The 27,037-nt window shown below is 38.3% G+C and overlaps 1 protein-coding gene across 2 annotated transcripts in view; it reads right to left on the bottom strand.

Moving 5' to 3' along the window:
* The window catches only part of SMARCAD1 (SWI/SNF-related, matrix-associated actin-dependent regulator of chromatin, subfamily a, containing DEAD/H box 1), an 83,600-nt gene extending 57,149 nt beyond the window's left edge, over positions 1–26,451 (bottom strand). The window contains exons 1-3 of one of the 2 annotated variants that reach the window (XM_054553303.2): positions 26,302–26,451; positions 25,453–25,691; positions 7,619–7,796 (exon numbers count right to left, since the gene is read on the bottom strand). In XM_054553303.2, coding sequence (XP_054409278.1) covers positions 7,619–7,796; positions 25,453–25,642 — 368 coding nt within the window. In that variant the 5' untranslated portion in view covers positions 25,643–25,691; positions 26,302–26,451. 2 annotated transcript variants of the gene reach the window in all.
* Positions 26,452–27,037: the final 586 nt, after the last annotated feature.

Below are 27,037 nucleotides of genomic sequence, written 5' to 3'. Positions count from 1 at the left end.
TGTGTATACATAGTACAACACATCTGCAGTTCTTTCAATAGTAAATGCAATCTATACTTGTCAGAAAGAGACCTTTTTTTTCCATTTCAGTGTAGTTATGTGAAAAATCTCCATTACCAACATCAGTATACACTGAAAAAAATCTCAACCCTGAGCTGGGATGGAAAAGAACAAAAGGAACTTCCTAGCATTTATTTTGTTAGGATTCACACGCATTTATTGCATGCCCACTTCCTCTTTACTCATCTTCTTTCACCAATACTCTCCATATCAGACAAAGTTACGCTACTCCTAAGAAATTTGAAGATTAAACGGATACAAAGATAAAGTAATTTTCAGGCCTACCTAGGTGTGATCAGGATCTAACTGCTAAAATCAGAATGGTCCCATTGAATATAGGAATCTCTGCCAGAAACAAGACATTTCCTCAGCAAACAGGGAACATTTACTTCATATGAGGGTTTATTCTCCAACGACTAACTTTATTCCTGTTCTATTTAACTTCTTATGTTTATCCTTTATAAAAGACATTTTGAGTCAAATTTTACTAATTTATTCCCTAAACAAAAAAATCTCATTTTGAAATTTTGGTTTTCAAACATGGTAGGCACTCTAGAGATCAGAACTAGAACAGTAACAAATGAATGTAAGTTATAGAGATCAGAGAATGAAAGCAAGATGGAACTATACTTAGGTATATTCTTAACATTAGCAAACTCAGACTTTGCTATGCTGCTAATTCTATTTCTGAATAGCTCTCTTAGACACATATCTAGAATATGCAATTTATCTATATGTACTCATGTTATTTCTGTTGTGTCCTTTATGGCACAATATGTAATGCCTAAGAACATCTAAAAGCAAATTTCCAAAGAACAGGAATATGTGTGTTTTTTCTTTTTTTGAGACGGGGTTCCACTCTGTCACCCAGACTGGTGTGCAGTGGTGCCATCTTGGCTCACAGCAACCTTTGCCTCACAGGCTCTAGCAATCCTCCTACCTCAGCCTCCTGAGTAGCTGAGACCACAGGTGCTTGCCACCACACCTGGCTATTTTTGTGTTTTTTGTACAGACAGGGTTTTGCCATGTTTCCCAGGAGATTTTATCTACTGCCAGAGTTTCTGCCAGGCTTGTCTCGAACTCCTAGGTTCAAGCGATCCGCCCGCCTTGGCCTTCCAAAGTGCTGGGATAACAGGTGTGAGCCACCGTGCCTAGCCAGAGTACGTATTTCAAAAGCTTCTAGGTTGACTTCCTGAGAAACCGCTCTAAAGTAACGAGGCAAATACACCTCTTCCTTTATCACTATGCCTGTCCTTCAAATATTTGAAGACAATCACATGCATTTCCTTTGCATTATTATACCTAGACTTCTCATTCCTGAGGTACTCAGCTTTGAATTTTCATTATGCCTCTCTATATTCCCTGCTCCCTACTTGACTTTGCCTCTTAGGTGACTGAGAAAATGAAAGCATTCAGGTTAAAATCCTTTTATAATTCCTGCCCTGGATAACCACTTTCAAAGATATTTACTCTTCTGGCGGTCACAACTTTATCCAGTGATCAGACTCAATGATCTAACAAATTCATGTGCCTCATGATGTAATAAATATTGATGCTGACCATGAATATCACCATGGCTTGGATTTATCTTCCAGACTACAGGAAATACAAGTGACAGAAAATAAATAATGTCATGAAGAAAAAGAAAAACCAGCCGGGTGCGGTGGCTCACACCTGTAATCCCAGCACTCTGGGAGGCCGACGCGGGTGGATTACCTGAGGTCAGGAGTTCAAGACCAGCCTGGCCAACATGGTGAAACCCCATCTCCACTAAAAATTAAAAAAATTAGCTCGGCATGGTGGCAGGTGCCTGTAATCCCAGCTACTAGGGAGGCTGAGATATGAGAATCACTTGACCCCAGGAAGCAGAGGTTGCAGTGATATGACATCACACCACTGCACTCCAGCCTGGGCAACAGAGCAAGACTCTGTCTAAAAAAAAAAAAAAAGGAAAGAAAAAGAAAAACCTGTTTTTTCTGAGAAAAGACTTGATCTCTATTTAGAGAAGCAGAAAAGGGGAGTGGCCCATTCTAGATGAATACAGTTGAAGCCTAATAGCCAAATGTAATTTAGATCTTGGTTTTAAAAAAAATCAGCTGTAAAATACATGAGATCTGAACCTAAGGTACAAATTAAATGGTATTAGAGAATTGTTCATTGATAGATGGCAGATACATAACCAGTATTAAGGGGAGAAATGCTGGGATGTCCATAATTTAAAACACTTCAGCTAAAAATAATAATAGATAACACAATAAACAAATACGGAAAACAACTGTTAAATCTAGGTGGAAGGTATACAGGTGTTCATTATATACTATTTCATTTTCTTGTGTGCTTGAAACTTTAAAAACAAAAGAAAAAAACCTGTAATAACAACAGAGTTGACCACTTGCTCTTTTTTCCAGTCTCAGATAAAGAAGTTCCTTCCTGTTAAAGACAAAGTCCCCTCTCACTGCTAAGGCGTTCTAGCCCTTTCTACATCTACAAGACTCTGCTTTAACTATCTACTATGTTTCTCCTGAATCTTTTCTTTCTTCATAAGCTCTTCCTCCCCAACCGGCAATGTGCTCAAGACTGCATTAATTAATTCAATTAATTCCATGTGCCAGGGTTTCCAGGCACTGTGGACACAGCAGCAAGAAAAAAAAAAAAACCAAAAAAAAACCCAATTCTCCTCTATTTCACAGATTTTATTAGACTGATTTTCTACATCCTTTCTTATGGAGTTCTCAAACAACCACTTGTTCTTTTGCACAACCACTCAGTGAAACTGTTCTCACTGAGGACAATAATGTCTTTTAAACTGCTGAATGGAATAAAAACTTTTCATTGCTTATCTAAGTTTTCCTGTGTTGTCCTGTACATTGCTGACAAACATATCCTTAAAAATTTGGCCCCACCCTCACCGCATGGGTTCTGCAACATTACTTCTGATTTTCCTTTTACCTTTCAGCCTGTCCTTCTGAATCTTTGTAACAGGCTCTTCTTCCTTTGTTCACCTTCTTCAACTGCTGAAGCTACCTAGGATTCTGTCTTCAGTTCTTTCTTGTCTATGAATGCTTCCTAGGAAATTTTATCTACTGCCAGAGTTTCTAGCATCTACATCAGTGGGTTCTCAAAGTTGGGGGTGGGGGGTAGTTTTGCTGCAAGAGGATATTTGGTAATGTCTGGAGATATTTCTGATTGTCTTGACTAGGGAAATGCTACTGGCATCTGCTGGGGTGAGGTCAGAGATACTTAACTAACCATCCTAAATGTACAGGGCAGCACCTCACAACAAAGAATTATCTGGCCCCAAATGTCAATAAATGTCAAGCTTAAGAAACTGTGATAACCAAAATGCCCCTACATGGGGAATGAATGAATAAAATAAGGAACGTTCACACAACGTAGTACTATGGAGTTGCAAAAAATAATAAAAATTTCTACAACTGATATGATTTCCAGGAGATATATACATATATGCTAAGTAAATAAAACAAAGAACAAATGAATATACACACCTGTAGTATGCTGTCTTTTGTGTAAGAAACAAGAAAAAAATACACGAAAGAATGACAATAAACTAAACAATCTGGTTAGTTCTAAGGTTTGAATGGAGAAGGGACAGAAAGAGAGTGAGGGAGTGATACTTTTCTGAGTATATCCTTTGTAGAGTTTTGATTTTTGGAATCTTGTTCATGTTTTAAATATTTGAAAGTAAAATTTAAAAGAAAAGAACAAGGGAAAAACCCTAAAAGGAATACAAAATAATTAATGGTATTTCAAATGAATAACAAAACATTTAAATTAATTAATTAGTAATCCAAGTGCATTGACTGTATACCCTCAATGGTCAAGTAGTATGGGTGTAGCTATTCTAAAACTATTTTATGCATACTTGATGACTGAGCAGATTAGTAAATATACTGATACTGGTAGAAGTCAGGTTCTCACTGTCAGAAGAAAACACAGAATGAGAGGCAAAGAAAAGCCCTGTAGTGATAGATTAGAATTATCAGTATCATTATTAACAAATGATTAAAAAAAAAAAAAACCACACATTTTCACATTTTTCCTTCTCTGTCTCCCTAACTGCAACCCCCTACCCCAGTATTTCCTAGGTCCTTCTGCTGAAAGGGCAATGACATTAATTCCTACCTCACCAGCAGCAAAGAAAGAACACAAAAGAAGTTTCTAGATTTCCAAGTATCATTTCCTACTAAAAAGAACCAGAACTACTTGGAGAAATTGCTAATTTTAATTTCAGGCTTGAGGTAGGAGAAGTACAAGTCTGGGATACCTTGTTCCAGAAAGGAAAATGACAGGAATCCCTCAAACAAACACAACAGCCTGTTTGAAGAGGCCCTCAGCTGCCAAAACTGAGAAATTTGTGCACCAAAATGAATAATAATAGTAATAAATTATAAATCACTGAATAAGTACACATCTATAATTTCATTTTGGTATTTATTGTACCACATAAATAAATGCACAAATGGGGATAAAAAGGAACATTTCTTTACAGACTACCAAATACAAGTGTAAGTTCTAAAACACTGGTTAGTATAGCACATTTTGCCACCATCATTATCATAAATTAATCAGACAAAAATCAATAGATACTAAAACTACTGAGTGAAAGCTGGCTAGTGAATAGGACTATTACCCAGTCTCAAAGTATCGCTCCACAGATAACTTATTTATTACAAAGGGAAAAATGGTAACTTGACAGACTAAACCTAGCAGGGGCCACATTAATTGAGTCATCAAAGTTCAACAATAATGGGACAAATGGATATCATGTGCCTCTTGACACATACCTCAGGGTGATATGACACACTGAGGAGGACACAAGATCATTTAGGTAGTAGTATGTAGTATTCTTTCCACTTAACCTAAATTTAACCATGAAGAAACATTAGTTAAACCCAAATTTAGAAAAATTCTAAAAAAACCTGGCCTATTATCTTCAAAGGTCAGTATCCTGATAAACAAAAAAAGACTGAGAAATAATTTCAGATTAAATGAGTTTAAAGAGATATGACAAATTAAATCCACTGTAAAAAAAAATTACCATAAAGTAATTTTTATTATGGTAATTTTTAATATGGTCCAGGGACTGACTACTAGTTCTCCAACTGCAGTCTGTCCATGACAACATAAGGAACTAGCAACAGAACGTAAACAACTACGTTACTGAGCACACTGCTTAGTTCAGTTTTTTTTTTTTTTTTTTCACTGCAAGATATTCTTGGTGAAGGAATCAGTACCCTGATTTGCATTCTAAGACATATTCCTTATTTATAAATCAGTATTTTGAGTAGCAACGCTCTAAAGGACACCACTGGTATAACTGGCAAAATTGAAATATGAAAAGTATATTAGATAATATATTATACTAGTGTTAATTGGTATTTCTGCATTTGAAATATTACTGTTATTATGCAAATGAATGAATGACCTTGTTCTTAGGAGATAAATGAGAAAATACTGCAGGCAAAGTGTTCAGTAATAATTGTAATTGCTGTTTACGAAGACAGTGATAAGGCAATTGTGGGAAAATGCTAACAAGGGTAATTCTGAAAAGATTGTGAGAGTTGATAATGCATTTTTTTTTGCCACTTTTCTACAATTTTTCCAAAATACGCCAATTTTCCTCAGGATTAACCATGCAGGATCTTCACTACATTTTATCTTGGAGTAAATTTCAGAATGAGGCATGTTTATCACAGCTTCATGTGAAAAGTTCATTTTAAGATGAAGTCATCATCTTATCAGAAGTAGACAGTCCAATCTCTTGCTCTTTCTTACAACACTTTATCTTCACTTAACTTCTAGAAGACCATGTAGCCTTTTACCTCAATAGCTGCTCCTCCTTAGAAACTTCTACAGGTTTCTTCTCATCTCCCTGATCCTAAAAATCCAGAGTTCCCCTAGCCTCAGTATTTCAACCAAGAGGACTTCTTTTCTTCAGCTATACTGTACTAGTGTCCCTTACACTGATTTCATCTGATCATATGGCTTTAAATAGCAAACCAAAACTCTGTCAACTAGTAAATTCAGACATGTAATCTCTCCCCCAAATGTCCCAAATCTAATTATACCTACTTGACATCTCCATTTAGATGTCTAGGAGTGTTCTCAATCATAGCATGTTCAAGAATGAATTGCTGACTTTCCTTCAAAAGGTGTTTGCCCACCCACAGCAGAAACAGTCACCTTTATCTCAGTACCTAGTAACTCCATCCTTCCAGTTTGCTCAGGCTAAAAATCTTAGGGTGATCCTTGACTCCTTTATCTCCCAACCCACATAAAATCCAGCAATAAATCCTCTCTTGCTCCATCTTCAAAGTATATTCCAGAATTTAACCACTTATTATCCCTCCCACAGGCACTAGCCTCATCTAAGTCTCTCTCATTTTTTGATGGGTTATTACAACAATATCTATGCTTTTACTACTGCTCCCTTACAGTCATTAAGACCTTTTAAACATCTAACTGAGACAATTTTACCTCTCTGTTCAATATTCTCCCAGGAATTCCCATCTCAGTCAGAACAAAAACCAAACAGCCTATGGAACTAATGTGATGAAGCCCCTCCTTCATCTCATCCTTTACACTATGGCTTCAGATCCTTCACTCCACATCATGTCCCTCCCACTTTCCTCAAAAACACCAGGCATAATACAGTCACTGAACATGATATTCCCAATGCCTGGAATACTCTTTCCCCCACATCTACATGGTTCACTTTCTCACCCCCTTTATGTCTTTGTTCCAGCACTGTCTTCTCAATTAAGCGCTGTCTTCTCAATTGAGGCTTTTCTGACCATGCTCTTTAGAAACCATTCCCTGACCCTCGAGCCAGGTGTAGTGTCTAACACCTGTAATCCCAGCACTTTGGGAGGCTGAGATGGCAGGACTGCTTGAGGCCAGGAGTCTGAGAGCAGCCTGGACAACATAGCAAGACCCCATCTCTAGAAAAAACAAGAAAAAAAGAAACCATTCCCTAACCCTAACTCCCTATTCCTCTTACCTTTGCCCATAACACTTATCTTTTGACGCACTACATCTTTTATTTATTACTTTTCTATCTGACTAGAATATAAGCTGTGTGAGGGCAGAAAGGAAGCTGCAGATGGTTTGTTCACTGTTATATTTCTAATCATAAAACAGTGCCTAGCTCAGAGTGTTTCCAATAAACATGTTAAAATGACTTGACTCATGGACTGAAGAATAAATCATAAAGCAGTTATACATGATCAAAGGTACTAGTCAAATAATTCTTTTAAAGTTCCATAATAAGGAAATTAAGTATCTGCTCTCAAAATCAGTTACCAAAAAAAAAAAAAAAAAAAATCACTGTTATCCAGAAAACACACACATTGTACCTCTCCATGACTATAAGTTACAGAAGATAACCAAGATGTGGCCAAGAAAGGCAGGTGGGGCCAAAAAAAACAAAAAAAAACCAAAAAAACGGGAAGTCACCAAAATATCTCAAATTAGGTAGGTTTTTTCCTTGGAAAATCTCACACACATGCAAATATAATAAATCTATTAATCGGCTTACACTATAATCACTGTATCTTTGTTGAATGTTTTCTCTTGAACTGTATTGGAGCAATTTGGGGAAACAACATCTTCACTATCAGAAGACAAATCAATATACTGTATTCCTCTTTGATTTTTGAAATATGATATACTTGCTTTTCTTTCATTATCTGGAGTTTCTGGAACACTAGAATCTTCTGCAAGAGAATAAAAAGGAGAAAAATATTTTGAGCAACTGGAAAATGAATCTGTTGTTAGTTACAATCATGTGCTAAAATCTCAAATTTCATTCATTGTTTCCAATCTAAAAACCAAAATTCTCACCACTTTTTAAAGAAAAAAATTAATCATCAACCAGGGCTGGTGTTACATTTTCTGTTTCACAGGTTGTTTACTAACAAGACTTTAGTGGAAACTGCAAAATAACATATGTTTGTGTTTTATATTCTAATCCTTTTCTCTTGTGCTTTTACCTTGTAGCATTTAGGTTTTACTTGAGACAGTATGAACACCATAGCCCAAAAGATTCCAATCCCACCTCTTCATCTTATTAATTTCTCTAAGCCTTAATTTCCTCCTCTGTAAATACAGATACTAATAATCACAAAGTTAATATGCATATAAAATCAGATTATATATGTAAAGCATTTAGTTCAGTAACTGGCACATAGCCAGCATCCCATAAACATTAGCTCTTATGAATATGTGGTGTATGGGCTGAACCGTGTACTTCTCCCCATCATTCATAAGTCCCAATCACCAATACCTCAAAATGTAATTGTATTTGGAGATGAGGCCTCTAAAAAGGTAATTAAGGTTTAATTGAGGTCATGTGTGTGGACCCTACTCTTTGTGACTATATTTGGAGATTGGACCCTCAAAATTATTATGTTAAAATGAGGCCTACAGGATGGGCTGTGAGTCCAATATGACTGATGTCCTTATAAGAAAAGGGAGACACACCGGGATGCAAAAGAAGGAAAGGCCATTTGAAGACAAGGCAGGAAGGAGATCACCTTACAAGCCAAGGAAAGAGGCCTAAGAAGAAAACACATGCCAACTTGATCTTGGACTTCAAAGCTACAGAATTGTGAAAAATAAATTTCTTAAGTCACTGAATCTCTAGCACTTTGTTATGGCAGTTCCAGAAAACTAGTATGATTGGTATCATCTGTCTGTTCAAAACAGGTCAATAAAGTATTACACCAAGATCTCTTCTCTCCAAGGGGTAAATTCCAATATTATTTTCCCTTTTGCCAATAAAACCACCATTTACCCTTACATATTTTAGGAGGAAAGGATCAGATTGAAGGGAGTCGTATTAAAGTAAACACAGTGCCTGGTCTAGGAAATTAATTTTAAAAAGGAATGACCAGTTGAATCTTTAGTTCAAAGGTTAAAAATGACAGCTGTCATTAACTCTCTCATAGGTCATTATCAAGTCTTCAAATATAATAAACATTTAATCCTCACAATAATCATGAGGGACACATATCCCTCATGAAAGAGAGAAATAAACCCTGAGAGAAAAAGCAACTTGCCCAAAGTCATTTAGGAGAAAGTAGATCTGAAATCCAAGTCCAAAAGTCTAAACTGTTATACCCTAAAACTATTAGTCACCTCCATTAAATCGTAACACTAAATTATAACAATCATTATTGGGGCTCACGAGCCGTACCTGTAAATACAGATTGAACATCCTGATCCAAAAACCCAAAATAAAAAATGTTCTAAAATCTGAAATCTTTTGAGCACTGACATGACTCCAAGAGTGGAAAATTCCACATCTGATCTCATGTGATCAAAAATGCTGTAAAAACTTTGTTTCACACACAAACTTGGTGTATGTGAAATACACATCAGTTGTGTTTAGACTTGGGTTCCATTCCCAATCTCATTATGTATATGCAAATATTCCAAAATCTAAAACGAGAAACATTTCTGGTCCCAAGAACTTTAGATAAGGGATACTTAATCTGTAACAACAACCAAGTACTACACAACTACTATTTGCTCTGGAGAGCACCAAAACACAAACATTTCTCTATTTCCTACAATGCAGTGCTAGGAACAACAGTAAAAAGCAAATCATACTTTCTTCCAAAAGAACAATTTTATAAACATTGCATGCAAGTTGAGCAAACAACTCTGTAGTGGAATAAATCACAGCCATGTTAATTGCCTACATATTATCATCATACACAAAGTAATAAAACAGTCCAAACTCCTATATAGTAAGTATAGAGGTACTTTAGACTCTGATTTTACAGTTTTGCTGATGTATCACAAATCTAAAAATACACATAACTAAAAATTTAGATCTTTACTGTATTAAAAATGAGAACTAAAGCTAATGCATGTCAATTGAACACTTTAACAATAAAGTCCTACTTTCTGACACTTCAGAAAGACCATGAGAGGCCGGGTGCGGTGGCTCACGCCTGTAATCCCAGAACTTTGGGAGGCTGAGGTGGGCGGATCACGAGGTCAGGAGTTCGACCTCAGCCTGGCCAAGGTGGTGAAACCCCGTCTCTACTTAAAAAAAAATTAGCCGGGAGTGGTGGTGTATGCCTGTAGTTCCAGCTACTCGGGAGGTGAGGCAGGAGACTCGCCTGAACCTGGGAGGCAGAGACTGCAGTGAGCCAGGATTGCGACACTGCACTCCAGCCTGAGCAACAAAAGCTTAACTCTGTCTCAAAAAAAAAAAAAAGGAAAGGCTATGAGAAAATGAATTGTCCAGTTTTCCTTAAAAACTCTCTTTATTGTTACTTACTTATTTTTGAGAGAGTCTCGCTCTGTCGCCCAGGCTAGAGTACAGTGGCGTGATCTCAGCTCACTGCAACCTCCGCCTCCTGGGCTCCAGTGATTCTTCTGCCTCAGCCTCGTGAGTAGCTGGGACTACAGGCGCCTGCCACCACACCTGGCTAATTTTTGTATTTTTAGTAGAGATGGAGTTTCACCATATCTGCCAGGCTGGTCTCAAACTCCTGATCTCGTGATCCACCTGCCTCAGCCTCCCAAAGTGCTGGGATTACAGATGTGAGCTACCACGCCCGGCCCTCTTTATTAAAAATGAAGACAGGAGGGGTTACAGCTCAGAGGCAGAGCATTGGACTGCAGATAAAAAATGAAGAATAATCTTTTCACCTGTAGGGGGGTCTAAAAATTTAATTAGTGAGGATTAGAAGAACTAGAACTTTCTGAACATGACTTTTTATTGACCTTTCCCTTGTTTTTCTCCCTTATACAGACTGTAGTACAAAATACATGGTGAAGACACAACAATTTTTATTTTATTTATTTTTTTTGAGACGGAGTCTTGCTCTGTCGCCCAGGCTGGAGTTCAGTGGCACGATCTCAGCTCCCTGCAACCTCCGCCTCCCGGGTTCAAGTGATTTTCCTGCTTCAGCCTCCCTACTAGCTGGGATTACAGGTGCCTGCCCCCACACCCGGCTAATTTTTGTATTTTTTTGTAGAGACTGGGTTTCACCATGTTTGTCAGGCTGGTGTTGAACTCCTGACATCAGGTGATCCGCCTGCCTCAGCCTCCTGAAATGTTGGGATTACAGGTGTGAGCCACCAAGCCCAGCCCCAATTTTTAAAATTAACCTTTAATATGCTTAGTTAACAGAACAGAAAAAGAATACAGAAAAAAAAATAAAATTTGGCTTACTTCCCATTATGTACTCAATTACTTAGCACTTATCGGATATGTAATATATACTCTCAAAATATATACATTAAACATGCAGACTGTACTGAACCAAGTGGCATCCTCACAGCCTGCTTGGTAAGTGATTAACAGAGGAAATAGTATAATGTTGGGGGTTGGGGGGTGGGTGAGGAAAAGTTATGATACAACATTTCTCCAATTCAGAACCCCTTCGTACTCTTTAAGTCCCAAAGAGTTTTTCCTTATGTCAGTTGTATCTCTGATACTTACCATACTTGAAAATAAAATTAAAAGTGAATGTTTAAATAATTTAAAACCAAACATTTCACATATTAACATAATATACTGAAGTAATGAAAGACATGTCATTTCAAAATATGCCAAACCATGGATGTGAATTGCCAACACTGGAGAAATTGTAGTTTCAGAAATGGGTAGCTGACTCATCTCTTCTTGCATGCAGCAAGTCATGAAGACTCCTCTGGGAGAGGTACCCTCTCCGTACCAGGGCGAATATATAGCCCTTATCACCAGTGACTTAGAATTGAGGGTTGCACAGACCTGATTAAATATACTTACCAAAGTAACACTTATCTTCCACCAGTTTTACAACCCCCATATGTCTCCTAGTGACTCCCCTAAAAGTTTGCTGCCCATTGCCAGATCCCCTTTGTCCTATCATTTCTTCGCAAGTTTATTGCTCTTTGTCTAAAAAGTAAAAAAGCATCTTGCTTTGGTCAGTTCTTCTGATTTCTCTCGGGTAGATCTCCATGTACATATAGACCTAATAAAATGGTATGCTTTTCTTTCGTAATCTTCCTGGTGTTGATCTGGTTTCTAGATTCAGCCAAAAGAGTCCACATAAGAGCTAAAGGGGAGTTGGAAGTGATCTCTGGCTCCCCTACAATATCTTCATGAAAACTATATATCCACGCCACAAGTAATTTATTTAGTCAGATGAGTGACACTGTTTTATATTTGTCAAAATCTCTGGTGTAATACAAGATGGCTGGATTCTCATATCTGTTTCTACCTTTCATCTGTTGAAATACATTGTTTTCATTTCATTTTGTCACTCATCTGACTAAATAAATTACTTGTGGCGTGGATATATAGTTTTCATGAAGATATTGTAGGGGAGCCAGAGATCACTTCCAACTCCCCTTTAGCTCTTATGTGGACTCTTTTGGCTGAATCTAGAAACCAGATCAACACCAGGAAGATTACGAAAGAAAAAATCATGCCTCACAAGGTTATGTAGTTGGAGAAGGGAGGGGTACTTTCATAGCCTTTTTAGATTATTGTGAATATTTTTCTTTGATACTAAACCCAAACTTGACAGGTGGTAATTTCTTAGAGTTATTTGCAATGTGGAATCTGGAACCATATGAAAAAACATTTTGGATTCTATTACATTAAAACCGTTAACCATGTATTATTTCCTAATACTGTGCTTTGGTCATTTGGAAAATACTAGTTCACTGAGTAATACACATCTTCCAAATGCTGACACATTTCATGATATTATATTAAAAAATTACTTTTGTTAATATCACCATTGATCTTCTCAGAAATGTCTAAGTATCTGGAAGCTGTCAAACTCACAGTCATGGACACTAGTTTTCCAAAATTCAAACTTTCCTTTGTAAACTGGGGTTTTATCACTGGAAATACATACTGTGTTGTTTTCTTTATATTACTTTGTTCATTTTGAGAAAACATCTGCCAAATTCCTAAGTTTGTATAACCATACTTTGTGAATCAGTGGTGCTCTGGGAAAGAAAAGTGACTAGTTAGCACAAAGCAATTGCTCAAATGCCTTCCCTTGAGATCACTGTTGTACAGTATGCAATAATGCGTACTTCACATTTTGTTTCACAAAGTATTAAAAAGACATCTCCTAAGTTGAGATTTAATAAAATTACTAATTTTTACTGCTTCAAGACTCTTTAAGTGATACTGGCATTTACACAATTTTAAGAATACACTGACTACTAGAACCGTCTAGAGCCTTGGCCTTGATCCATGGTACTAAGGCACCAGCAATTTTACCTATGATTGCTTTTGCACCATGAGTGCAAATATCAACATCGTGAAAAAGGCAAGTAGTGTCTTAATATTATTATGACAATAGTTTTGATCTTATAGACACCCTCAGAAGGCCTCAGGGAACATTCAAAAAGTTCACAGACCACACTTTGAAAACTGATGGGGGCCAGACGCGGTGGCTCATGCCTGTAATCCCAGCACTTTGGGAGGCCGAGGCGGGCGAATCACTTGAGGTCAGGAGTTCGAGAGCCATCTGGCTAATATGGTGAAACCCCGTGTCTACTAAAAATACAAAAATTAGCCAGGTGTGGTGGCACACGCCTGTAGTCCCAGCTACTAGGGAGGCTGAGGTGGGAGAATTGCTTCAACCTGGGAGGCAGAGGTTGCAGTGAGCCAAGATTACGCCATTGCACTCCAGCCTGGGCAACAGAGCAAAACTCCATCTCAAAAAAAATAATAATAATAAATAAAATCAGTAAAAGCCGTTTATAATATATCAACGTACTGGTATAGCCAATAATCAGAATTAGAATAGTGCTGAACACTTAGATTTGTTTATCTGGACTATTTTAAAAGTAAGCAACAGCAAAATAGCTAACAGCCAATGGCTAAAAAGATATTCCTTCTGCAATGACGCTTTTTAATTCAAAGCAAATAAGCACTTTTAAGTAGTACCATAAAAGAGACAGGAAGCAAAAAAGAAAACTACAAAAACAGAGGAAAGAATAGTGAAAAGCAGAAACAGTTATAAAGAAAAGACATCTGCTACTATTCAATTCTGACATATGCTGAATATTGTCTGTGTTTAAGGCATTGTACCAGGAGGTGGGGGATATTAAAGCAAAATAATGGCAAGTTACAGTTCAACTTGTCCTTTTGAAATAGGAGTGAAGTAGCCATGTACATGAGTAACTACGTTATAAGCATAATTTGTGCAATGAGAGAATACACAAAATGCTAAATGAACAGAAGGGAAAACAGCCTGTCCTTCCATATAAAAATAGGAAAGGCTAACTTGTTTTATAGATATTTTCTTATTACCAAAGGTAATGGGAACCTACATTATTAGCATATGCAGGAAGACTCCATGGCCCTAGGGAGTAATTCCAAATGAAATTTCCCACCAGTGGTATGAGTGGTATGCATAAAGAAGACATCTTATATCCCAAGTTTATCCAGTACCCTTTACCCATTCTCGTATCTAAGTCTACCATAAAACAAGCATTCAAGCTTGCCACTGGTTTTACCTTTCCGGTGGTCCAAGATCAAGGCTCCTTCAAACAAAAAATCACTAGTGGGAGATTAAGGCTCGTTCGAACAAAAAAATCACTAGTGGGAGATTATGAATTCACATAGAAATACTTTAAATTAATTTGATAATCCATAAACAAAGGCGATCTCCCAAAATAGAATAAAAACACCTAAACCTTTATACCTCTCCTGCAGAATTATAAATCCCTGCCGTTTCTGATATTCAAATCATGTATTGCTCCACACTGTTCTATCCTTTGGATGGCAACTGATTTTCAAGGCAGTTCCTTCAAATACCAACTAAAACACATCATATATTTGCCCTCTTAGAAGATTACCAAAATATGGCCAGGCACAGTGGCTCACACCTGTAATCCCAGCACTTTGGGAGGCCATCGTGGGCAGATCACTTGAGGTCAGGAGTTCGAGACTAGCCTGGCCAACATGGTGAAACCCTGGCCAACATGGTGAAACCCTGTCTCTACTAAAAACACAAAAATTAGCCGGGCATGGTGGTGCACATCTGTAATCCCAGCTACTTGGGAGGCTGAGGCACGAGAATTGCTTGAACCCAGGAGACAGAGGTTGCAGTGAGCCAAGATCCCACCACCACACTCCAGCCTGGGTGACAGAGGGAGACTCTGTCTCAAAAGAGTTATTACCAAAACAATAGACTATAAAATCTGTAGTCTTAATTTGCACATCATGGTAGACAGGAAAATACCTTTAGTATCTTAACAAAAGATGAATCAAACTCTCTAATAAATACTCTAGAAAAGACAAACAATACACTAAACATAAGATTAAAGAGTAGTTTCTAATACATCATTCTAAGACGAAATGAGGGAAAAAAACCCATTTCAAATTTAAGCCGAAAGAAAGGGTGAAATATAAAGGAGTCTGGGTGCGGTAATCCCAACACTTTGGGAGGCCAAGGCAGGTGGATCACTTGAGGTCAGGAGTTTGAGACCAGCCTGGGCAACATGGTGAAACCCTGTCTCCACCAAAAATACAAATATTAGCTGGGCATGGTGATGCATGCCTGTGGTCCCAGCTACTCAGGAGGCTGAGTCAGGAGGAGGTCCCAGATACTCAGGAGCCCAGGAGGTGGGGGTTGCAGTGAGAGAGATCACGCCACTGCACTCCAGTCTGGGGGACAGAGTGAGACTCTGTCTCAAAAAAATAAATAAATAAATAAAACAATTAATTAATTAAAACATAAAGGAAAAGAAAGTCATGCAATTAACACTGAACAAGGCAAAAGCGTTAAACCTAAAGGAGGGACTTCTAAATAACAGACTTTATACCTACAATAAAAATATAACTGACATATCTCAACTCCATACTAATAATGAAATGCATAAAAATTGCAGGATATATAAGGCAAAGAGACAAATATGAGGCATTAACTTTTCTCTATGCTCTTAATAAAGCAAGAGCACAAAAATAAACAAGATGTAGAACAGTGTTTTTCAAACATTTTTGACTGAAACCCACTGTAAGAGACATATTTCAGATTATGATCCTAAGCACACAGATTGTTAGATTTGCAAGAGTAAATGAAAGAAAATGTGAGCAGCTCTTACTATAAGCAATACACTTCGATAATTTTGTTTGTTCTACTCCATTAAAAATTGTAGTTATACATATTTAGTCAGGACCCAAGAAATTGATTTTATGACACAATAAATGTTTATGATCCACAGTTTGAAAAACAAAGATATAATAAAACTCATTATTTGACATATAATTAAATCTGTACTTAGATTATGTCTTCTTTCCAAGCACCCTTGAATTTTTACAGAAATTAATTAAATATTAGGCCACAAAGAAAATCTGAGTTAATTTCCCCCAAAGAAGAAATACTACAGACCACATTCTCTGGTCACAAAACAGTGAAATTAGAAGTAAATGTTAACACAAACATGCAAAAGCAAAATTTCTGCCAGTTGGAAATTTTTTAAAAAGGGACAAAACCCCATAAAAATGGCTTCTAAACAACTTTCAGGTCAAAGAGAAAACAACAACAACAAAAACACATCAAAATCTAGGATACATCATATATATGACACTATAAAAATTAAAATAATCTGGTAAATTAAGATTAGAGGAACAGATTAACAGACCCAAAGATGCAAACAGACATGGGAATTTTAGACTATAATGATGACGTTTTAATGTAAGAAAAAGGATTTTTCAATAAATGAAAAACTGACTAGTAACTGGTGAATAATGAAAAAAGGAGAAAACGATATCACCCTTTCTTTAGTCCCTATAATGAAATAAAATTCAGAGGAGATTTAAAGTTAAAAATCAACACAAAACCCAAAGTGAGACACAAACTCATGCCCATTATGTTGGCTATTATCAAAAACACAGGAAATAACAAGGTTGGAGAGGATGTGGAGAAACTAGAAACCACTACACTGCTGGCAGAAATGTAAAATGGTGGAGCAACTATGGAAAACGGTATGGAGGTTCCGCAAAAAATTAAAAATAGAACTACTATATGATCCAGCAATACCACTTCTGGGTATACAACCAAAAGAATTGAAAGCAGCGTTTCAAAGAGATATTTACACATTCATGTTCACTGCAATACAATTCACAACAGCCAAGATGTGGAAGCAATCCAAGTGTCCATTGATGGATGAATGGATAAACAAAATGTGTATATACACACAGTGAAATATTATTCAGTCTTAAAAAGGAAGGAAATTCTGATATATGCTACAACATGGATGGATCCTGGGGATGTTATGCTAAGTGATGATTCCACTTTAATGAGATACTTAGAATAGTCAAATTCATAAAAAGACAACGTAAACGGTGGTGGCCAGGGGCTGGGGGAATCAGAAATGAGGAGTAGTTGTTCAATGCGTAAAGAGTCTCAGTTTCACAAGATGAAAAGAGTTCTGGAGAATAGTTGCATGACAATGTATATGTATTGAACTGAATGTACTGAACTGTACACTTAAAAATGGTTGAGATGGTAAATTTTCTTATGTGTATTTTATCATAATTTTTAAAATTAACAGACACACTAGAGGAAAATATGAAAGAGTATATTTATAGTGTGGTAATGGGGAACGCAGAAGACTTAGAGGAAAGGATGAACAAGCTGACCACATAAATATCTAAAATTTTTCTATGGCAAACAACAAAGGGGGTGCTATAGTCTGTTTGTGCCCCACTCCCCAAAACAGTATGTTGAAATCTTAACCATTACGGTAATGGTATTAGGAGGTGACATTTGCTGGAGGGAGGAAGGGGTATTTAGGTGATGGGGGCAGAGCACTCATGAATGGGATTAGTGCCCTTATAAAAGAGGCCCAAGAGACCCCTCACTCATTCAGCCACATGGGGTTACAGCAAAAAGATCGTGGTCTAGTAATAGGGCCCTCAGATGCCTAATCTTGCAGCACCTTGATTTTGGACTTCCCAGCCTCCAGAATTGTCAAAAGTAGATTTCTATTGCTTATAAGCTACCCAGTCCATGGTAGTTACAGCAGTTCTAACAGACTAAGACACGTGGAATTTAAAATATACTTACAAATAATTTATCGGAGAGACATGTATTAGAAAAACAGAGAAGCATAAAGAAACACAAAAAATCCAAATGGCTAGTAAATTTATGAAAACATACTTAAACTAAACAATAAAGAAAAAGCAACAATAACATACTTTTGCCTATTAGCTTATTAAAGATAATAAAGGTCTGCAATATTTTAGACAGGTATGAAAAAGCAGACATCAAAATCAAGATGTAGTCTGATACAAACTAGTGAAATTTTTGTGTAGGGTGAAGTGACAATGACTAAAATAATATTTCTATCCCCCTCCTCCCCCTGTCCCCCTTTTTGGGACAGAATCTCACTGTGTTGCCCAGGCTGGAATGCAGTGTAGTGATCATAGCTTACGGTAACCTCAAACTCCTGGGCTCAATCAATTCTCCTGTCTCAGCCTCCCAAGTGGCTAAGGACTACAGGTGCACACCACCACACCTGACTAATTTTTTCATTTTTTGTAGAGACAGGGTCTCACTACATTGCCCAGGCTGGTCTTGAACTCCTGGTCTCAAGCAATCCTCCTGCCTTGGCCTCCCAAAGTGCTGGGACTCTATAGGCATGAGCCACCACGCCCAGCCAAATACATGTGCATTTAAAATGCACCTAAGATTCCTACTTACTTTTGAGTACTTATTGTACTTTCTGTTACAACAATTCAGCACTAACCCTTTAACCAAGTATTGCTTTCCAATTAACATTAACAGACATTAAGAAACCACAATGACTATCTACAGGTTTAATGATGATTCACATTTTGGCCACAGACAGCTACAAAAAGACTGAGTATTGCGCAATGGTCACGGAATTATGAAGCTAAAATGATACATTCAAGTATCATCATTCAAAGGATAACAACCATTTTAATGTGGGCAAGGAATACAGAAAACTAAGCAAAGCCAGGAAAAGACAGTAAGACCCAAACAGTTGACTTTTTACTCAAGATCATACAATCTGTATGTGGCAGAGCAATACTCTCAGGAAATCTTTTTGACGACTGGTATAGTTTTAAAAATGTCTCTCACTTATCAACAAGTGCTACTTTCAATATGACAACCACCTTGAAGAGGCAACCACTCTAGAGGACTAAATCTATTTCAGCAAAAAAAAAAAAATTCATCAAACATACACTAAAACTTTCCTCCATTCCTCCAATGCCAAAATAATCTATGAACCCATCTATTTTTATCTCCTTCAATTATCCCCCCCAGGGAAAATATGTCTTTATTCTTTTGCATAGTTAAACAGTCCAACTGTTCTTCAGTTCCCATCACTTGATGCCTCTCTTCAGATACCTCCCTCCCTCAGTACTTCCCTCTCCACTAGCTTCCTGTCCTTGGTTAACAAATGCTCAGCTGGGTGCGGTGGCTCATGCCTGTAACCCCAGCACTTTAGGAGGCCGAGGCGGGCAGATCTCAAGGTCAGGAGATTGAGACCATCCTGGCTAACACGGTGAAACCAGGTATCTACTAAAAATACAAAAAAAAAAAAATTAGCCAGGCGTGGTGGCGGGCACCTGTAGTCCCAGCTACTGGGGAGGCCGAAGGAGGAGAATGGCGTGAACCCGAGAGGCGGAGATTGCAGTGAGTTGAGATTGCACCACTGCACTCCAGCCTGGGTGACAGAGCAAAACTCTGTCTCAAAAAAAAAAAAACCATGCTCAATTTTCAATAATCCTGAAACATATTTTCTTGACGTTACTTCCCAATCAGGTTACCTATTTCTCTCTTTCCTTTCCTGAATGAATAATCTCTATCTCATCACCATTCTATTGAAACTGTTAAAGGTTAGTAGTTACTTTTAATTCCAAGGAAACTGGTCACTGATCAGTCCCCACTCAACTTGACTTCTCTACAGGACTTGTTACTAGACAACTAAATACCAAACTAGGTATTTAGGTATCCAGGACACTATCATTTTCTATGACTATTCTAGTCATCCTTCAAATTTTTCATTGGTTTTCCTGCCCATTGTCAAATGATGTTTTTTATTGTGCACCCTGCTTAGGACATTGATGAGTCCCAAGTTCTAGGGTTTAGACCACTCTCTGAGCTCTAATATTCAACCATCTACTACCTTGGTACTAAAATAGGATGGGTAATGCAAACACAACGTAATTTTTAGTATCTTTCTCCTAAACTCACCTCTTAATTCAGTCCATGGTGTCAATCCTCCAGCTCTCCAAGCAAGGAACATTTGAGTTATCTGTAAATCCTCCACATTCAACTGATCACCTAATATCATCAAATGCATATCATTTACAACTCCCCTCAGTTGCCTCCTCTGTCATCTCTACAGTCATTTCCCTACATTGAGGCTTCAATGAATACAACAGCTTCACTAATAGCCTTTCCATAATGAAATGCTCTATGATGTGTACCAAGTAAGATCTACCTTCCCTGATACAGGATATAAAGGCCCCTCACAACCCAAAGGTTTACACTTCTATCTTTTCAGTTTCATCTATATTGTCTAAAACCTCCTGCTCTATAATCCGCCCCCAACCCTCCACACACATATTCGACTCTTCGAGGCAACATATATTTTCAACTCTCTCATCATTTGTTCACCCAGTAAACAATGATTTCATTGTTTACAGTCCACTCCAAAGGTCGTATCTCTGTGACTTTTTGTGATCCTCCCCTGAAGAATGGATAATTTAATCATTTGTGAATTACAGATAGTGATTCTACTTTGCTTAGTATTTTGCCCTATTATATGGTTTTATCACACCATACTATTTTAACTATATATTTACATACCATTTTCTCCTGGTGCTCTTGGAGGATCGGGCTTCACTCATTTTTATTCTTTATTCATAAAATATAGTAGGATCTCTCTTCCCTTTCACCTGCCATTATTTCAATCCCTCCAAACTCACTGTACTCCCAAAAGTCAAAGAAAAAAAGGAGAAATAATGTGTAAATAACAATCATTGACAACTTTGGGCACCGAGAAGAGTAAAATAAATCAGGGGGCAGAGGTTAAGTGTATGCCCTCAAATCCAAAGGCTGGCTGGGATTTAGAGGGGCATTAGGGAGGATGTCCTGTACCAAAAGAAGCTTCAAGCAACCATGGCCAAAGAACACCTGATGGCTAAAGGGACTATTTTAAGGTCATATTTTAAAATAAAGGTGTGGTGGCTCACGTCTGTAATCCCAGCACTTTGGGAGGCCGAGGAAGGCAGATTGCCTGAAGTCAGGAGTTCGAGACTAGCCTAGCTAACATGGTGAAACCCTGTCTCTTCTAAAAATTCAAAAATTAGCCGGGTGTGGTGGTGTGCACCTGTAGTCTCAGCTATTCGGGAGGCTGAGGCAGAAGAATTGCTTGAATCCAGGAGGCAGAGGTTGCAGAGAGCCGAGACTGTGCCACTGCACTCCAGCCTAGGTAACAGAGCAAGACTCCATCTCAAAAAAATAATAATAAATAAATATGTATAGGGCTGGGCATGGTGGCTCATGCCTATAATCCTAGCACTTTTGAGAGGCCAAGGCACGTGGATCACTTGAGGTCAGGAGTTTGACACTAGCCTGGCCAACATAGTGAAACTCCGTTCTCTACAAAAACTACAAAAATTAGCCGGGCATGGTGGCATGAGCCTGTAGTCGCAGCTCCTCGGGAGGCTGAGGCATGAGAATCACTTGAACCCAGGAAGTGGAGGTTGCAGCAAGCCGAGATTCTGCCACTGCACTCTAGCCTGGGCAACACAGTGAGACTGTCTAAAAACAAATAAATAATAAATTTTAAAAAACGTATAATACTAATAATGCCCACTCATCATGCAATAATATTTACTTCAATGCACTTATTGAGGGCCTACTACAAGCCAGTCGTTGCCCTGAACAATGGAGATAAATAGGTGAACACAACAGATAAGGTCCTGCTCTCATGAATCATATGTTCTAACAAGGGAGACACAACTATATAATGTAATGTTAGCTAGTGATACACAACTACATAATGAAAGGTTAGCTAGTGATAAATACTATGAAGAAAAGTAACAGTAAAGCTGGGGTAGGGTGGGCTGGGGTGGGTGGATATTTCACAGGGTGATCAAGGAAGGTCTTCTTAAAAAGGTGACATTTTACTGAGATTTAATGAAACAAAGCATCTGAGTGATATGCAAATATCAGCAGGAAGAGTCTTCCAGGCAAAAGAGCAAATTGGAACCTTGCTTGAAAGATTCAAGAAACAATGTGGCGGTGGCACAGTAACTGAAGGAGGGTCGTAGGAAATGAAGTCAACTGACTACATAAAATAACAGAATTAGTCAAAAAGAGTGATTACAGGTAATTTTGACTACATGCAATTTCTGTCCTGTAAGCTGACTTAGTTTGACCTGACACTTTACTGTAAATAAACTAACATAGCATTATCCCACAATGGGAGTATGAAAAGTTACCACATGATAAAGGAAGTAAGGTCAATAGTCACATCCTATTTATAATTCACCAATTTTCATCTCCAGTCCTGACCTTAAAATCTAACTTCAGTATCTTGTCCTTTCCAGAGATCCAACACTCAATTCTAAATCCCCACTTCCTCAGCTCCCCCTAGACCCCAGGCTAAATTAGCACTTGGGGGCAGGACCTTTGATTTTTATTTTTATTTATTTATTTATTTTCAGATGGAGTTTTGCTCTTGTTGCCCAGGCTGGAGTGCAATGGCACGATCTCGGCTCACCGCAACCTCCACCTCCAGGGTTCAAGTGATTCTCCCGCCTCAGCCTCCCGAGTAGCTGGGATTACAGGCATGTACAACCATGCCCGGCTAATTTTGTATTTTTAGTAGAAACGGGGTTTCTCTATGTTGGTCAGGCTGGTCTTGAACTCCCGATCTCAGGTGATCAGCCCGCCTCAGCCTCCCAAAGTGCTGGGATTACAGGGGTGAGCCACTGTGCCCGGCCAGACCTTCGATTCTTATTTGAATTCTTAAAGACATTTACCTTTTTTTTTTTTTTTTTGAGATACAGTCTCTGTCCCCCAGGCTGGAGTGCAGTGGCGTGATCTAGGCTCACTGCAACCTCTGCCTCTCAGGTTCAAGCAATTCTTGTGCCTCTGCCTCCTGAGCAGCAGGGATTACAGGCACAGTCCACCATGCCTGGCTAATTTTTGTGTTTTTAGTAGAGACGGGGTTTCACTATGTTGGCCAGGCTGGTCTTGAACTCCTGATCTCAGGTGATCTGCCCACCTTTGCATCCCAAAGTGCTGGGATTACAGGCTTCAGCCACCGCACATAAAAATCTTGCCATTCATCTTTTCTCATTCCTATCAGGGATCTAAATCCTGTCCTTCATTACTTTGAAACCTCTCGTATCTCTTTCTTCTCCATTTCTACAGCTATCATTAAGCTCAATTATAGGAGTTGCCTAAATGATTTCTTTCCCTTCAATCCCTACCCTCAATCAGTGTGTACTAGTCACTACTGCTAAACTGACTTTTAAAACTTTCTTTCACCATTTTCCCATTCACTCTGTAAGGTCTTCAATGGATACCTAATACTTATAATGTAAAATCTAAACTTCTCAGTTTTCAAGATTCTCCAAAATTCACAGTATCATTTAAAACAATCTTTTATTAAAGCAAAGTGCTCCACTCCTACAAGGATTAATTCTCAACATTCCTAGAACAAACTTAGTTTTCTTGTTTCCCGAAGCCATCAAGGCTGATCATGTAATTCCTAAAGCAATCTCAGTTTTTAAGCAGAATTTATGTATGGAAGAAAGTCCCAATAAAATGAGTGGTATCATTAGAAAGAAATAAAAACAGAGAAATATCTTCTGATCAATAAAGGAAATTAAAGATTTCACATGACCAATACTGATAAATAACTAAAACATTCCACCGAAATCCAGTTTACAAACCGCTTTCACTTTCAGAGATGAAAAAAGTGTGGATCACAGATTTCAAGTGACTTGTCCAATGTCCCACATTTAACAAAAATGAAGAAGCAGAAGCTTCTATGGGCTCGAAATCCCATGTCTACACCTTGGCTTTCCTGAACTATCTAACCACAGAGGAAACAGATAAATATATTCATTGGAAAAGCATTAAAATATCTGGATGTCAACTATCTATTCAAAGAGTGAACAAAGGGATTAAAATCCTGGTGCTTAAAATCCTTCAGTTGTTCCCTACAGCATTTAAATTCAAAACTACTTAAGACAAAGCCTTTGTAAATCTGACTCCTAATCCAATCTACCAAATCATTCTGCCAAGTTCCAATCACACCAAAGTGTTTAAAAATGTTATTCTAATGATAACTTGTAGAGGATCTGCCATCATTATAACATTTAAGTAGAAGAGTGGCAAACAAAAACATACCAAGGATAAACGTGTGTGTTACCAATGTTTCAGGCTACGTTAAGTTAAAAGCTGTTTACGAAACAGAGTTTTGCATAAAAAAAGATATTACTGAAATAAATATTAAAATATAACTTCCAACATTCCTTTCACCTTTCATAAGAAACTATGTAACTAATGAGTTTATGCTCAGGAATCATACTGCCAGGACTTGAGTTCAGGCTCTACCAAGTTCCTAATAACCTCTCTGAATCTCATTTCACATTAACCTCAATGTCAGTAATATCTATCTTGTAGGATTATTGTGCAAATTAAATGACAGAATGTGAAGCACTTATCACTATTCCTATAATACGACAAGAGCTCAAATATATTCCTCTAATAGTTAACTGTTCAATGAACATAGATTCGAGTGGAAATCTTAATTTTTGGCTTATCCTCAAATACTTTTGTCTCTGACAATCTGCTGATGAGGTTAAAAATGTTCATTCAACATGAAGAATACCAATTACCCATTTGCATTCTGAGGACATCCAGGAAGTCAGGTGGATGCAATAACTTGATGTGATCTGATCTTCCCTTGTGTACAGAGGTTGTCTTCAGGCATCTTGCTCAATGTCTAGCTCACAGTAGATGATCAATATTTTGAGGGAATACTGGAATGAATGAAAATGTGTGGCCAAATAGCCTCAAAGTTTATCATAGGACTGAATCACTGACATTGCTCTTCCAATAGCAACCGTTCTGACATATGGATGCCCTAAATTCTAATTTCAACTTCCACCATGGGGCCATATTCCAAGAACTCATATAAAAGTGAGGCGACAATGGATGGATGCTCAGTTGAGGGTACATGATGCTTACGGCAGTCCCAAAGCTGTATTTAAAAGGGCACACCGGAAGACAATGCATCAATATATATGACATCAAGAATAAAAATGAGAATCCCTTCTGCCTTTCATCTTTTAAAAACTGTCCTTGATGTTACATCAATTTTAACATTGTAACTCACCTGTTTTTTCAGTTATATCTGAATCAGGAGTGTTTGCCCTGCTAACTTCCCCTTCAGCATTCTCCTCTTCAGCACTAAGAGAAATTGGTGAAGAAGGGCCAGGCTGGGAGGGTTGAGGGGTTGCTTCGGGCGCTTCCTGAATCTTATTCCTTTTCTCAAAGCGAAAACGGTCCAGGTTGAAAAGATTCATATTGGTAGAAACCACCACCTTGCAGGGATGGGGGCTTTAAATGAACTATCTGCAGGGGAAAAATAAAGAGACGAAAAGAGGCCATGAAAACAATATACAATACAATGCCACAGCAGTTTATTCCCAAGGCAATAAACGGCCCGCAAACATGCCAGTGGCTCAGGACTATTATGGCTGCGCTTCATTGTTAGGCCGCAACGATTAGAAGGTGGACGGGGGTATCTTTTAAAATTTTCCATTGCTTTTCACTCCCTTTCGTCCGCCTCCCCCGCCCGCCCCTCCTTACTGAAACCACGAGCTGACCCTCGTGCAACCTCCTCTTACCCAAGCACGCGCAGGCACGTTCCCCAGTATAACCCCCTAGCGGGCCTCGCGCCCGCCCACAAAGAGAAGCTCCCTGTGCTACCGTGCCCCCTGCCTCGAGAAAGGACCTGCCAGGGCCCGCGCCTCGACACTGCGGGGACACAAAGGGGCCAAAAAAGGGGAGCGGCGGAGGCCGTGCTGGCGGGCACCCGCCCGGAAGTTGACGCGGCGCGATCCCAGCTGAGAGGAAGCTGATAGGATTAAGAACACGCAGGAAGGTTCAGAGGTGGAGTGTATGCTAAGGCATCTTTTTAACGTTCAATCGCTCGCTTGTTCGTTCTTCCGTCAGTACTTACGATCTTCTAGCCTCAGTGGTATGTAACAAAGGTTGAAAAGAAAAAAAAAAATTTCCTGGCGTGGGGCGACGGTAGCCGTGCCGGGACCTTCCAAAACACCACGGAGAAACCTTACGAGCGCGTAATGATGACGCAACACGCAGCCTAGGCTTTTTCTTTCCAAACAACGCGCGAGCCGACAATGTGGAGGCGCGCGCTGTTGTCATGGTAATTCGTACCCGTCTCTGCCGGCTTGTAAGGGCCAGGTTGTTCTGTACCTTTGTCCTGTTAAATTAGCTAGAGAGTTGTTAAATAGAACAATAGTAAATAGCATAATGACAAAAAATAACAATATATAATACAATTAGTATATATTCTATGTATTATAATCTGTAGTGTTTCATCTATAATATAATGTAGATAGCATAATAGTAATAATACTGTGCTAAGCTTTTTAAGTGTATAATCCCAATCCTTACAAGAAGCCTATGTTTACAAAGCAAAGAAACTGAGACCTGCAAATGTATAGGTAATTAGTGACGGATAAGAACCCCGGGATGCTGAGCTTCAAAGCATTTGAAGTAATTCCTCACTTTCGGCTTGATTGTTCTTAGAGTGGAATTTGATGAATTAATTAATTTTTAAAAAATATTTTAATTTTTAATGTTTGCGGGTACATAGTAGGTGTACATATTTATAGGGTACATGAGATATTTTGATACAGGCATGCAATGTGTAATAATCATATCAGGGTAAG

The sequence above is a fragment of the Pongo abelii genome, chromosome 3, assembly GCF_028885655.2.
Source record: "Pongo abelii isolate AG06213 chromosome 3, NHGRI_mPonAbe1-v2.0_pri, whole genome shotgun sequence".
Lineage (NCBI taxonomy): Eukaryota > Metazoa > Chordata > Mammalia > Primates > Hominidae > Pongo > Pongo abelii.
This window is presented reverse-complemented; position numbering and strand designations above follow the sequence as displayed.